The sequence below is a fragment of the Coccomyxa subellipsoidea genome, assembly GCF_000258705.1.
Source record: "Coccomyxa subellipsoidea C-169, whole genome shotgun sequence".
Taxonomy (NCBI): domain Eukaryota; kingdom Viridiplantae; phylum Chlorophyta; class Trebouxiophyceae; family Coccomyxaceae; genus Coccomyxa; species Coccomyxa subellipsoidea.
Genome location: NW_005178041.1, coordinates 3,304,828 through 3,319,188, shown reverse-complemented (window position 1 = coordinate 3,319,188; position 14,361 = coordinate 3,304,828). Strand labels below are relative to the sequence as shown.

Sequence of the window (14,361 nt, the reverse complement as noted above, 5' to 3'; positions counted from 1 at the left end):
GAACGGTTGCCTCGATTCTCCAATTTCTTCTCAGAGCTGCCAAATCATCCGAGCCACTCGCTCAGGTGCCAGCACCCTCGACTGCCCTCCATCAAAAGCAAAGGAAACACTCCAGAATTTTCTCAAGATGTCAATAACTGACGAAGGTTCTGTATTACTTATGTGTGTTTCGTGGCTTGCAGGCTCAGGGATGCTCACACTTTGCCAGATGCTGTCCTGGGGCAGATTGCAAATAGCCCGCCCAGGTCAGCTAGCTCTCTCCACGATTTGGCACACACTTGGCTCCGCTTTCTAGCATGCTCATCGACAAGGTCCCTGCAAAGGCGCACATCACTGCTGCTGCCTTCTTGTGAATCCACACAATTGTGAGGGGTGCCATATTTTTTAGGGCAAGCACGTCTCCAAAGCGCCTTCTGAGGGTGAAATCAGAAAGCAGCTGCATGCCAGGACGGGACACATTGATGAATGGCGGAAGCCCTATGTCGCAAGCAAACTCTACGCACAAGCCCTCACCAAAGATGTACAGTCCTACCAGGAGGAGCAAAGGACTCAGATCTCCTCCTAGGGCCGTTCCGGTGAGCAGAAGAAGTTGTCTCCTGCTTCACGATCATATCCTGATAGGGTGCTAGGGCCTCTGCTCTTTCTGCACTCGTAAAGATCGCAAATCTTTTATACAGTCGAAATGCTGATCTTCAGTTGTTTCAGTGTACAGCGTGGCACAAAGGCATTGCAGATCTTTTGGAAAGTAATGTGCTGTGCAAATGTGCCCAGGCACAACAGCAGAGCAATGGGCTGGACTCCAATGGATTCAGGGTGAATGAGAAACTCCACAGTGACCGGTCGAAGACCAAACAAGACTTTGAATCGACGCTGCCCCCTCTGTCCGACTCCAAGAACCTTTTGCTGCGGTGAGCACTGCATCCAGCCACTTTCTGCTTTGGATATGAATTGTCTTGAGCATGCAAATGTGTACTCAGGCTTCAGCAACCTTTCATGGGGATTAGCAAAGCTTCCATTGTGCTTCCATATTCTTGTAAATAGTTGCAACAAAACCCTATTTTTGTCTTCAGATCTCTGCGCTCTACCATGTCTGCATGACCTGAATTATTCAGTCTGAACACCATAATGAGGCATCAATGCTTTCTTGCATGTCGCACGCCATTCAATATTGTGGTCACGGACTCTGAGCTCAGAACCGGTCACACAGGAAGGATATGCTGGAAGCATGGGAGAAGGCAGAATGGTCACAACGCGAAGCCCAGATTCAGGCACTCCAAGAGGAGCAGCTGCAAGCCTTCCAAGCTGAGATGGTCGCTCAAGATGGCAGGGTGCGCCAAATACTGTGCATGCGTGCTCAACAAAAGAATCCTGGCATCTCGGTCATCAGCCACTTAGAGTTTCTCTCACGCACTGTTCTTTAATGGTGTCATACTCCTGCACGTCCAGGAACGAGCTCCACTATTGGGCCTCTGTGCTGAGAATGCAGGAGTATGACAATGTCAAAAAGCAAGTCAAGACCGGGACAAGAGATCAACAACTTTATGACTGATGTTGGATCTTGCAGGCAGAGCAAAGGATTTCGCAGCGTTTGCTGAGCCGCCAGAGGAGCAGTGGCTCAGGGGCCCGCAATGGGCGCGCTCAATGGAGCGCTCAGGCCCTGTCCAAGGTACAGCAGCCACCTCACTCTTGCCGCACGTCTCCCTTGCTGAGAAGCTTGGTGCATCTGCAGACAAGTTGCAGTCAAGTTTGTTTCAATAATAGCACGCTTTCACGAGCCTGCCAAGGCCAGGTGCATTTCAGGAGCAATTCTTTATAAATCTTTCGAAATTCCCAGACTTGCAGTCACCTTACCTGAAGCAAGCGATCTCTGAGTGTAAGAAGATAGAAGAGGCTGTCGATACAAATATTGAGGAAAGGCATGCTGCGATTGCAGGGGCAGAGTGGGGGGAGCAGTGGGTCCAAGGGGCAAACATTGACCCCATTGGAGGACTTTGTCCAGAGCAACATGCCCCTGCAGGGTCGCAGCCTCTTCAAGAGGCCCTCACTGGACCTAAAGAGCATGGTGAGCCCTCCTGAAGATTATTCCCTCCTCTTGAATGACATGATGCCATTTTGGCATGTAGCTGCACTCTGCAGTTTCGACCATCATATTGGAGCCAGTCTCTGCATTAGTAATCCAAAGCCCAAAGTGCTTGCACAATCAGAGTCTGACTATCAGACCGGCTCCTTGTCTTCAAATCCTTATCCTCATCAAGCTCCTGATTCTGGAAATGCATGCGAGGTGGCAATAGGTGACAATTGTCACGCATTAAGTACCTTTACATGTACAGGAGCCGGCTGCGCAGCTGAACAAGACGCAAACCGCCGCTGAGGGCCTGCTTCACGGCAGTAGCGCACGGCGCGGTGGCTCGCCGGATAACATCGCGGCGTACCGGCCCCGGGAAAGCCGCACGACTGTGCGCAAGGACATGGCCTACGCGCAGCACCTCGAAACTGTTCACAGGTCTGCTGCAGAGATCACCTGAATGGCAACATGTTACACGGGATATGTGAGTTGTCCGCACGTCTTAGGCTAAGACTCTTAGCTGCCGTGCATATGAGAGCAAAGGGGATGCACCAATACAAGCATGAACTTTCCGCTAAGACGCAGAAAATTCTGGCGTCCTCAATGCCAAGCAACAATGGCCGTCTGAGGTTCCTCAGGCTTGTTGAGTGCACAGACAATTGGGGCATTACCCTCTTGGAGTAGATCCAATCCCAGAGATATTTTGAAGCAGCGAGCAACACAGCTACATGCACATGACTTTTAAGTCGCACGCTGATGTGTCTGTGCATGCATGCAGGGCACTCATGGAGGAGAAGGCTGCTGCCGCCAGGCAGGAGGCCGGCATCAGGGATCACCCCCTGACAGACGTGGCCACTCCTGCCGACTCCCAGCCGCCGTCCTGTGCTGAGCTGCCGGCTGCAACCGTGGATTTTGGTTCTGCCCAAGTGCTGGTGCTTGACAGCCGGGGCAGCACTGCAGAAGGCTGGCTGACTGCGCCAGAGAGCGCCCGTGACCCAATCATGGACGCCTCAGAGCTGGCAGGCGACACTCATGCTGATGGACTTGGGGAGATCCAAATCCCTCAGATGCCTGGCATGGCAGAAGACCAGCCACAGGGCCGAGGTACCCCTGACTTAAGTCTTAGCACAAGGGAGGCTCCAGCAGAGGAGGAATTTGCAGTGGAGGAGGCTATGCTAGAGGAGGCTGCAGAGGCAGCGGATGAAATTGGTGGGATCCAAGGGATCAGCGAGGACATCAGCAGCATCCTGGAGGATTTGGTCGAGCATGCAGAAGGCTCAGAGGAGCTGCAAGGCACTGCTGGCGAAGCGCATGATGAGACTGCCCCTGAGGCCGAGGTTCCCGGTGCAGGGCAGTGGGACTCGGCTCTCGAGGCAGCGCAGCCGGCTGCCGCCAGGGAAGGGTCAGCCTACGCTGCGGGCCAAAGCGAGCTGCTGCTTTCTCAAGAGGAGGAGAATATCAAGTTTGGAAGTGGTGATGCGGCTGTGATGGGGCCTTCTGTGGAAGAGGCCGAAGCAGATCTGTTGGCTCCCAACGGCGCTGACGGCGAGGGAGCTAGCCTGGCAATCGCGGCTACAGATGTGGATGCGCTTGTTTTGGCCCCCAGCGAGGGTGAAGATGCCAGGCCCGCCACAGCAGTCAGCGCCACAGTGGAGAGCATCGGTGAGGAGGCAGCCAGGAACGAGCCAGGAGAGCAGGAGGGTGACAAAGGGGACAATGCTGACAAGGATTCCAGGATTAAGGAGGTATTGATGGAAATCGAGGGAGATGCGCCCACACTGGACATGCTGATCAGTCTGCGCCACAGCAAGAGCATCCTGGCTGCAGCTGGCATGGAAGGGCTACTGCTGACAGATATTACTGATGTCAGTCCAGTCAGGCCGGGCACAGCCGTCAGTCAGACTGTCGACGAGCTTGTGGTTGCAGTCGAAGCAGACTTCATAGCGACAACAATATTTGCAGCGCCAGAGACAGACATTCAAAACACAGTGGATCAGATCAGCCCGGCTGCCGCTGTTCGGGAAGAGGACTTGGCTATTCAATCTCCCAGAGCCGACACTTCTGCGGACATTGCAGCAGTTGAGGGCAGTCAAGAGATCCAGGCATCCGCTGCCCTGCATGACGACTCTGCCACCCTCTTGCATGCGCCTGAGACTCCCATTAAGGAAAGGGATGATATCATCAGCAGCAAGGAGGGGCACTTTGCCCACCACTGGGAAGAGTCTGATGTCCGAATGGGGAGGGCTGGATCAGAGGGGGAAGCAAGCCTGCTGATGCAGACGGATGCCGGCCCCAAGCTTTCTGCCATCGGCAGTGAGGCAAGCGCGAATGCTGACGAGGCAGAAGAAGCCGCAATTGCAAAGCTTGACAATATGCTCTTCGGAGCTGCATGGAATGGTGCATCTGAGGAGGAGCAGAGCATTAATGCATGTGTGGCAGAGTGCGTTGACGGGCTCGTCAATTATGCCGCCGCACATTACTGAAGACATGTTGCGTTCGGAAGTCTTGAACAATCAGATTGGATATGCTCACCACTGTGTGCAGACGACACCTTTTCCCATGTCTGATTGTTTTTCATTATCCATGTGTCCAAGAATATGAAACAATATTGTAACAATAATTAATTCCAGAAACATTCCATGCGGTCACATCATGTCTTCCAAGAAGTGCAAGAGCTGCAGACTGACTCTCAAAGTCATTTATTGGCGGATGAGCATGCATCACTATGATATGAATGTAGGTCTTCGAATTGAGGAACCAGGTTACAAAACGAACCAGGCCATGAAATTGGTTACTTCTCTAATTCTGCAAAGTTGGATATTCACGGACCTCCATTGTCAATTTAGTGGACCATTGCACTTTGGAGCCTGCAACTTGGCAGCGCAGATGATCTGCTGGACAAGGTCACTGGGCACGATCTGCATGATCCTGCGAAGTGCACATTTGCCAGGGCGCTCTGCAAAACCAGGGTGAAAGCACTGGAGCACAGCTGTCCTCCTGACCTCCATGAGCCTCATTGTTTCCCTTCCAACCGCCGAGTGCCAGACTGGCGGCAGCTCACTGCCACCACAACAGTGCATGTACAGCAGGCACCTCGCCTTCTCCCTCCTGCCATGGGCTTCACTGCTCTGCAGCCACCTGTCAAACTTGGGGCACATCTGGCGCAGGTCATTCCTCCAGACATCACCATGCACATGAACATACTTCAGCATTTCATACAGGCCTGTCCGGAAGGCAGCCTGGCATTTCTTGCCCTCTGGGCTCCAGTTGCATCCCATGACGACGTGCACATATGCAAGGCATAGCAGGTTGCCACCTTGCACTGCTGCCACCGTGAGTCCAAACAGACCGCTGGAATTGCCGGGGCAATTGTTCTCATAAGCATAGATCATACAAGCCAAGTGCCCTTGGATGCATGCTGCGAGGAGACAATGCGCGTCCCACGGACACCCATGCTCGTGTGCATAGATGAGGCAGTTCAGAGCGCCGCTGTGAGCTGCCCATCTGCATGTGGCTGCATCCCAGGGGCACCCATTCTCATGGGCATATGCCAGGCAGTCCATGGACTTCCCATCTGCAGCCCGCGCGCAGGTAGCCTCATCCCAAGGGCACCCGTTTTCATGCGCATATCTCACACAGGCAAGGCTGCCGGCCCCCGCCGCTGCTGCGGGCACTTCATCCGTCCAAGGACAGCCGTGCTTGTGGGCGTATGCCAAGCAGTCTAGCCTGGCGTAGTGAGCCGCCCGCCTGCAGGTGTGCGTCGTCATGATAGCACCATGCTTGTGGGCGTACGCTAGGCAGTCCACGGTCCCTGCTTTCTCTGCTGCCTTGCGGACCCTTCTGTCCAGAGGACAGCCTGCAGCATGAGCAAAGCTGAGGGAGGCGATGTTGTCAGCCTCCACAGCGCTCCTGCATGTGCGCGCATCCCAGGGCAGGCCGATGACGTCATGCGCGTACATCAGCGCCTCGGCGGAAGCTTCCCGCGCAGCTTCCTCGCAGCTGCTCGGCTGCCCCCGCCACATCCCACCCTTCCTGAAGTCCTCTATCACGCCGGCTGAGGCGCCGTGCCAGTGGCGCATGCACTGCTCGTGGCCGGCGTTCAGAGCAGCAGTGAAGCTCTCGCAGCCTGATGCGCAGTTTGGCGCACCCTCAGACTGAGCTGCAAAGCACAATGGACTTGCTCAGATCTGTGTACAGGTCATTCAAACAAGTGCGCCAAGCAAATATTGAATGAGGCTTATATGGGGATGGGTAATGCACGGCACAACATGGGTTGGCCAGCACGTCAGTGATCAGCATCTGGATGTTCTATGCTTTCTCTGCTCACCTTTCAGGGGCAGCCGCCGCAGATAACAGATGTTTGCGTCCCAGCTGCTGCGCTGGAGGGCCAGGAAGTCATCCCTGCCAATGTGGACTTGCCAGTTGAAACCAGTCCGCTGCTCCCAGGACTCCACACAGTCCATCACCTGCATTTCTGTCTCTATCTGGCATGCGCCCACCACCAGAAGGCAACGCTGCCTTTGGTACTCCCATTTGCCCACACCTTCCTGTGCTCTCTGGCTGCTGCCTCCTACACTGGTGTTCTGCCCAGTCGCTGACATGGACCAGCCAATCCTCGCTGCAAACTCCTCTGTCACTCTCGTGATGCTAGGACAATTGGCTGCAATGGGAAAAGCACTGGTGTTCAGAGCATGTTAATGATGCGATCCTCGTGCGATGCGATCAGTCCTTAAGACTTACAGCTATCTGTCTCGTGTGGCAGCTATGATTGAGGCGCACCTGGGCTGATGAGAGCTTTGCATGGACGCGAGAAATTGTCGTCTTCCCTGACCAGGGTGGCCAGCACCAGCAGCTCCTCTCCATTCTGATAGCAAGGTTTCATTCTGACTTCTTCAAGACCCATGTTCTCCTGATTCAGAAGTCCTGATGCTTGTGATCCTGTATTGGAAAACTTATCACGCAGTCAAGTTGAAGGATGAAATCCTTCTAGGTGTGCATTTAATTTTGAAGACCAAGGTGGATGCAATCCAAACACCCAGAAACTCACAGATCTGTGAATCCAATCTGCAGAGCCCCATTGTCTTGCTTCGACGGGTCTTTCGGAAAATTGAATAGATGCCCACTTGCGTGAAACAAGTCCGATGGCGTATAGCAGGCAGGCCTGTTCACACAAGTCAGGTGATCTGCGTTCTAGAGGTGGTCCTAGCTTGTTGGCTTCTTCGTACTAGCCTTCAGAAAGAGCCTACCCTATCCCAAATAAAATGTTGTTCTACACAAAATTGATTACAATCTATGTTTCTGTTGATGATCAAGTTCAAGGAGTAGGTTAAGCCGAGCATTCTGGAGATACGCGTAATGACCCCGTAGGTTTTGACAACTGGAAGGGAATTGTAGCTCTCTGCTTTCTGCGATCGGGATGCTTGTCCTCTTCGAGGGAGTTTGAGGCGAGTCGTACTTTCACACCCCAGCGTACTGGCATCTGAGCAGTCTGCTTTGCAATCAGTAAAGGAAGAATATCAATTCGCTGCATAGAAGGGTATGCGACCATTGCTCTACATTGGAAGTCCCAAAATGGCACATTTCTGCCAAATTGCAAGCTACAGTTGCCTCTAAAGGTGATCCGACACATTAACCAGATTTCAAGCATCATTCTGCTCAATATCCCTGGCCAATTCCGTTCGAGATAGTGGACTGCGCCAAGAACAAGTTCTTGCCGAGTTTGTTCTCATGCAATCACGTTCATGAGAGTCACAACAATCTCCATGTTTCTTTGATCAATCCAAGTATAACAAAAGTTTTATAGCGGGCATCGAGGTCACCTCCTTATGTATCTGAAGTGGTACAAAAGGCAAGACACATAGTTAGCTGCGGTTTTTGTGCCAGCCACGAATTCAATAACAGGAGCAAAAGCTGTTGAAAGAGGAATCTTGTGTTCGTAGAGAGGCAACGAGACGACGGTGCCCTTATTTCTGCATGCTGACGCGTGGGACACCAAAGTGATGGTCAGCACTAACCTGCAGCGAGTAACTTAAGGCGAGCAGTTGCGAGAACTTTAGACCTTTCCAGGCAATGCTTGAAGCTTACTTAGCATCCAGTAGTCTCTTTGCGTCCGGGAAATGGATCAGCGGTCCCAGCAGAAACAGGCGCACCCGCCCTTTCCATTGCGCTATCAGAGCACAGCAGAGCGGCCTGACCGAGCCAGCAGCCGTCACCAGGGTTCGAGTTGAGCGGCAGACCCACCTGCCAGCCAGCAGGGAGGAAGCCTGGGCCGCGCTCAAGCAGCTTGTACCGGCAGAGAAATGGCAGGAGATGTCTGCCGTCTTTGTTGGTCTAGAGAACATTTACAGGTGATCAGTCTTCCCCTTTGAGTGCAAGGACAGGCAGGATGTCTCCCCTTCAAAGCTTTCTTGGCAACGAGGCTCCCACGAAACGTGTATTTCAGCGTCAATTGCTCGTGCAAGGAAATATGTGTGCTGCAGCCCTCTTTCGCACTGGGGACCTCAGCAGATTGCATTTACCCATGTGTTGTCATGTTTATTTAGAAGGAAACGAACTTTCCAGATAGACAAATGCCTCATATAAAGAAATTTCTCTTGCATGTGCAGGGCTGAGATGCAGGTGGTTGGAGAGCAGGCGCTGCAAAGCCTGCGCATTGCCAACGATGCTCTCGAGCCATTGGCGCCCGAGCCTTCCAAGCAGCCCAATCGCAAGTCTAGGAGGAGGACAAAGCGCGGGGAGTCGTCCCCACCCATGCCTTCCATCCCATTGGACACAGCTAAAGCTGCTCAGGCTTCCTATGAGGACGAGGGAGCCCCTGACAGCAGCGGCAGGAATACCTCTTCAGACGGCATTGCAGCCTCTGAAGACATGAAAATAGCGGAGGAGCGCTACGCAGCCATCGCAGAGAGCAGCAGCAGTCGCGATGCAGGTCCCATGCATGAGTCCCAGAACGGATATAGTCCAGCTCAGGCAAAGCAGAGCGCTGAAAGACATGCCGGGTCTGTGGGTGCCAGCAGCTCAAAACATGCCGGGAGCGGCAGGAGCAAGCATGCGCGCAGTGCCGCTGAGTCATCGCCCGCAAAGATTGCACTGAAGGTGATGCACGATGTGGCAGCTGCCGTGCAGCCGGAAGGAAGCAGCGCAGCAGGCAGCAGCAAGAACGGAAAGGCGGATCTGAATGGCACAGGCCAGGGACTGGATATCAATCCTGAACCCTCCTCCGTGCCACTGCGTGTTGCGGTGGATCACACCAGCAAGAACGATGACACCGCCAGTGAGTCGGGTACGAATATTCATGCATCCTGTCAGCCATTGGAATGTGACTTAGGGGCAGGTCCTGCATGCAGACATTGTGTGTGCAGGAGCAGCCACGGTGAACACAGGCCTTCCTTGCAGAGAAAGCTGCATACCGATAGTTGCCTCTTCTTACACAACGGCCCAGCAAATGCCTCCCATGTTTCGCACTACTTTAGGAAAGTGAACTGAAGCAGCTGTGCTGTCGTCTCACGTGACAGCCTGCCTAAGCATGTCCAGCAAAGGTGACGGGGAGTGAAATTACCGTCAATGCCATCGGATGTTGTCAACCAACCCACAGCAGTTTGTCTCCGATAAGTCTCAGGCATTGGGCAGTTAGAGGTAACAGGTGTGTGACGGCGTGCAATTGACCTAGCTCGGTCTCGTAGAAGATTCAGCATTCAGACGCAGGGTTGAAACACGAAGGAGTGCATGGTAAAGAGGTGAAGTCGCAATGCTGTGTCTTGGTGTCGTACTTGTGAAGTGAAGCGCTTGTGTGGTGCAGAGGTGAAGCCGGAGGTGCTGAGCAGCGAGGAGGGCGTCCAAGTGGAGAGCGCCAGCCGCATGGACTATGACCGCAGCAAGTGGATGCGAGCTAGCGCTGAGGAGCTGGTGGACCCGGAGAAGGCCGACGCAGAATTCATGCGCTGCCTGCTGCAGCTGCTCAGGAAGGTGAGCGGCAGCTGCCAAGCCGCATCACGGCTAACTTGCCCCTCCTGCTCATGAAGTGCTAGAGCAGTCTCAATGCTGCTTCAGCCCGCCACTTATAGGGTGGCGGCTGAAGAAGTGCTAAGAATTATGGCAATTGAAGCTCAGCACACAAACTACCTTTGGGAATGTACATCCTGAGTGGTGAGGTCTGTGGTGTGCTGCAAGACCTGGATCGTACAGCACCTCACTAATCAGAACAGAACAGCCTTGATCCCGGATTCAGCCGACAGGTTGCCAAATCACCTTTCTTCATTCGCAATCAGATTTCATGGATCAGTGACCTACCTGCTTCCCACCAAAAGCGTGCAGCTCCAAGTGCTGAGCCCGTTGCATCTGCGCAGGCGCACTTTGCGCAGCTGAACGATCGTGACGAGGCAATGTCGCGCAGCCTGAACAGTGACTACCTGGACCAGCTGCTCATCCGCGCCGACACCAGCCGCCTCGATGGCCGCCTCGTCGCGCACGCCGCCATAGACCGGCCCCTCCCCGAAGAGGAGCACGCCCTTCTCGTATTCAAGCGCGGGTGGGAATCAGGCTTAGACGCTGTTTTGTCAACGCTTTTGCATGGGGTGTGGTGTCTGCTTGTTTGTCTGGTGCCCCCAGGGCGACAGAAGCCATTATGACCTGCGTCCAAAAGTACAGCTTGTACTCGCAGGTCAGGGCATAGGTCATGGTGACTGAAGCTGCAGGAATGTGTCACAATTGTCGCTCCTGTCTTGATGACTCTGTGTGCGATGCCATGCATGTGCCAGCTTTGGGACTGCGCACGGGTGACCCATGCGTTGCTGTCATTGGGCTGACGTAGACGGCACGGGTTGCATGTGCGCAGGTATGGGCAGGGCACGCGCAGGGGGCGCATGCTGGTGGCCAAGCTGGACTATCTGCAGCTCTTAGTCATCAAGGGGTCCCTCTCCTATCTTGGCAAGCAGACCTCCCGAGCCTGGCGCGCCGTCAAGAAGAGCCTGACCACCGGCGCGACAGAGGATGTCATGAGCATCGGGTGAGGCTGTGTACCCTTCTACCCTGCGATCTGCTTCAATCTAAGAACATAACGTAAGGTTTATGTGTTGAACAGGCATCTCAAGCCCACCTGGCTGTGACGTACCTAGAGGATGCCCCAGAGATTCATCGCACCAGCCCTATACAAGTCCCGTGCATTCACATAGCTCGTCCAAAAGAGTGGAATCATCATTGCCCTCAGCCCTACGAATGTACACAGCCCGTCCAACTCCCCACTCCTCATTGTCTGCCGAGGGCTTTAGCTGTGTCTCACATTTATTATTGAGTATCCAGTACATGTTCCAACAGTGGCAGACAAGCCCAACCGCTGGCTACTCGTGCGCAACTGTGCTCGCTGTATTGCTGTGACAGGGAGGAGGAAATGGAGGAGACAACGTGGGAGCGGGTGCAGAATGGGTGGGCCGCAGCCGGCAGGAAGCTGTCGGACTGGGGCATTGTCTCCCCACGTCTCATGCTCGCCGGCGGCGGCCTCTTCCTCACCCTCTCCAACTGGGGTCTCCTGCCCTCGGTGCGTGCCCCTTTGACTTTCATGTTGTCATCCCTCTGATTCCTGACATGCATGCCTTGCTCATTTAGCAGCATTGTATGAACTTGCCAAGGCAGTAGCCAACAATACCATGCAGCTGCACCGGGCTCTTGTGTGCCTCTCAAGAGGCGGACTTCCCAGCTATAACTGTTATTATCCTTTGCTGCCTGGCTCACACCTTCACCCTTCTTGAGCAGAGGGCTTGCTCAGCGCTGTACTGCTGGAATCCTGCGAGCTACAGAATCACAGATGCGTGGCTGCAAATCAGGTGGACGTGCTGCCAATAGAGCGGTTCAACGCTGTGTGGCGGCCGAGCGAGCCAGAGCGGCTGCAGCCGGTGTATGTGCAGCGGGTGACCATCCGGGAGGCCCTGCGGGGGGACCTCTGGGCCAACCTCTTCGGCACCGTCCAGCTGGTGGAGCCCACCTTCGGGGTGCGCACTCATGCTCTCTGACAAAAAGTATGGTGAAGATAAGTGTCGTGATTGCCATGTATGCCATGTCCATGGCAAACGGTGGGACACCTTGGAAGGGCTTCGGCTGCCAAGATAACCAGCAGGGCACAGCTGCTGCAAATTTGAAAAAACAGCATGTATGCCCTGTTGCTCTTGCTCTTCAGATGGTTGTCAATGAATATTCCCGCTTCACCTGCGTGTGAGTGTGACCTTCACATGCAAAGATGGGTTGCAGAATCCACAAGTGTTCTACATGGGGTGTCCCGCCAAATAAAGCCAAAAAATCGGATGGTGAGTCCAGAATTCAAGTCAATCACACTGTGCACAGGAGCTGCTGGTGCTGTACCGGCGCAAGACGGAGCGCAACCGCATAGCCGAGCTCAAGGAGCGCATCCTAGGCGGCAACGGCGCGCCGCGGCTGCTGCGGCGCGAGCCGGTGACGCTCAAGGTTCTGCGTGACATCCCCGTCCCTTCCTGGAAGCTGGTCTTCCCTGACAAGCTGCTCCAGTTCCGGCCTCTCGACGGCCTGCGCGCTGACTTGCTCACTGTCGCTGGTGCGACGCGTTCCCTCTTGGTGATGTAGATTTAGGGGTGATGGTAGGGCATGCACGCCGACCTGCTCACCGTCGCCGGTGCGCGGCGTCAACACCCACCAGGACCAGTGCTTGGAGCATTCAGAAACGCTATGCTTTGTGCGTGCTGATATGTTGGCAATTGCTAATTACAATAAGATCTGCCATGTGTCAGCTGTCTAACTCGAGTTGTGCATTGCTGCAGGTCTGCTGGCATTTGTTGCGCAGGCCAAGTACGACTCCTTCATCCTGGAGGTCATTACTACGGTGTCGGCTGTGACACTGGTCGTGCGCGTCATCCTGGGCTACAACAGAATGGCACAGAGGTAAGAGTGTCTTCTCTTGGGTTTCTTTGTCTGGATATCTCTCATGGCTGGGAAAATTACTCTTCGTCATCGCGGCGAAAAGCAAATTTACTCCCCTGGAATCTGTGATCCTGAGCGTGAACTGAAGCTGTGACGATCCTTCTTCATCCGCTCTTGGGCAGTAAGGATTCGCCTCCATGCTAGACTGACTTGTTTTGGCATGAGCAGCTGGGTATGTAAGCCTGCCATTCCCTTGTGGAAATGCTGTTGTCCTGACGCCAACTGCTCTGTCATCAGGGTGTGACGAGGGTGCATACTCTGGTGCATGCAATATGCGCTGACTTGGCCTGCCATTTTTTGAGTGTGCGAGTGTCTGACAGGTATGAGAAGATGGAGAACAAGCTGCTGGCGGAGAGCACAGTGGCAGGGCAGGGTGCGACCGTGCAGTACCTGGCAGCATGCGCAGCGCTGCAGCAGTGGGAGCAGTCTGCTCTGGCGTTCCTGCTGCTCAGTGACTCACCCGAGCCCCTGTCCGCCGACCAGCTCAGCGCCGCTGTCGAGAGCCTCCTCGAAGACAACTTCAGCGTGAGTCACTTGGGCTTTCAACTGACGTGGTGCCGCCTGCAGCACAGTGCCAAGACTCCCTGCCTTAATCATAAAATGACTTCAAGTTGCATAGCAAGGGGAACGACAAGAGTACCACTGTCCTTGTCAACATTCATGGCAGCTTCCAGCACATTAATTCAAAAAGTCTGCAGCAGGACTAGGCCCCAGTTCGACACTGCCAATTTGACATGAAGCAGCATTGGACATGTGAAAGTTGCACATGCAAACACATGCATATTCCCTAGATGCGACGCATCCGCAGGCAGGCTGAGAAGACCGTGATATCTGGAGTCCAATGCATAACGAAATTGAAGGGCCCAGCGAGTGTTGCTTTTGTGCTGCCTTGCAGGTGCGGGTTCGTTTTGATGCGGCTGAAGCGCTGAGTGAGTTGCAGCGCTTGCAGCTGCTGGATGTGACTCAGGAGGGAAGTGATGGGTCAGGGGCTGGAGCATACACAGCTGTGGCCCCCGCAAGGGCATTAGAGCAGCTGAAGACGCAGTGGGACATGTTTCTGGAGGGCTGCTTGACGAGGAGGCTAGAGGATGCTATGTGATCTTAGTGCGAAGTAGCGCAGGGCATTTGCTGTCATACGCTTTGGAAATCCAAAATTGTTGCATAGAGGGCCCCGGGGTGCTGTGAAGGAGTACTGACTAAGGTCAGTAAGTTTCATGGAGATTCAGAGTATACTGGGGGTGCACAGATCTCATTCAACATTATAACTGATCCTTTTCTAAATAAGAGAGAAGCACTGTATACAGAAGCTGAGAAGCTGAGAATTACTGTAGCTGTCTAAGGTGTGTATTTCTTTG

The 14,361-nt window shown here is 54.0% G+C and overlaps 3 protein-coding genes across 3 annotated transcripts; 2 read left to right on the top strand and 1 right to left on the bottom strand.

The window, feature by feature from the left end:
* Positions 1–296: 296 nt before the first annotated feature.
* Positions 297–4,548, top strand: COCSUDRAFT_59410 (hypothetical protein; the record flags this gene model as incomplete). Its single annotated transcript, XM_005651393.1, has 7 exons — positions 297–311; positions 772–908; positions 1,208–1,328; positions 1,565–1,666; positions 1,934–2,062; positions 2,331–2,503; positions 2,844–4,548. The coding sequence occupies 7 exons, from the start codon at positions 297–299 to the stop codon at positions 4,546–4,548; spliced, it is 2,382 nt and encodes a 793-aa protein (XP_005651450.1).
* Positions 4,549–5,241: 693 nt separating this feature from the next.
* Positions 5,242–6,057, bottom strand: COCSUDRAFT_4428 (hypothetical protein; the record flags this gene model as incomplete). Its single annotated transcript, XM_005651392.1, has 1 exon — positions 5,242–6,057. A coding segment is annotated over one exon (816 nt), but the record flags the coding sequence as incomplete, so codon positions are not given.
* Positions 6,058–8,134: 2,077 nt separating this feature from the next.
* On the top strand, positions 8,135–14,105 carry COCSUDRAFT_39864 (hypothetical protein; the record flags this gene model as incomplete). Its single annotated transcript, XM_005651391.1, has 12 exons — positions 8,135–8,412; positions 8,671–8,993; positions 9,180–9,347; positions 9,864–10,030; positions 10,411–10,592; positions 10,899–11,069; positions 11,441–11,597; positions 11,884–12,048; positions 12,398–12,623; positions 12,847–12,967; positions 13,327–13,531; positions 13,902–14,105. The coding sequence occupies 12 exons, from the start codon at positions 8,135–8,137 to the stop codon at positions 14,103–14,105; spliced, it is 2,367 nt and encodes a 788-aa protein (XP_005651448.1).
* Between the last annotated feature and the right edge of the window lie 256 nt (positions 14,106–14,361).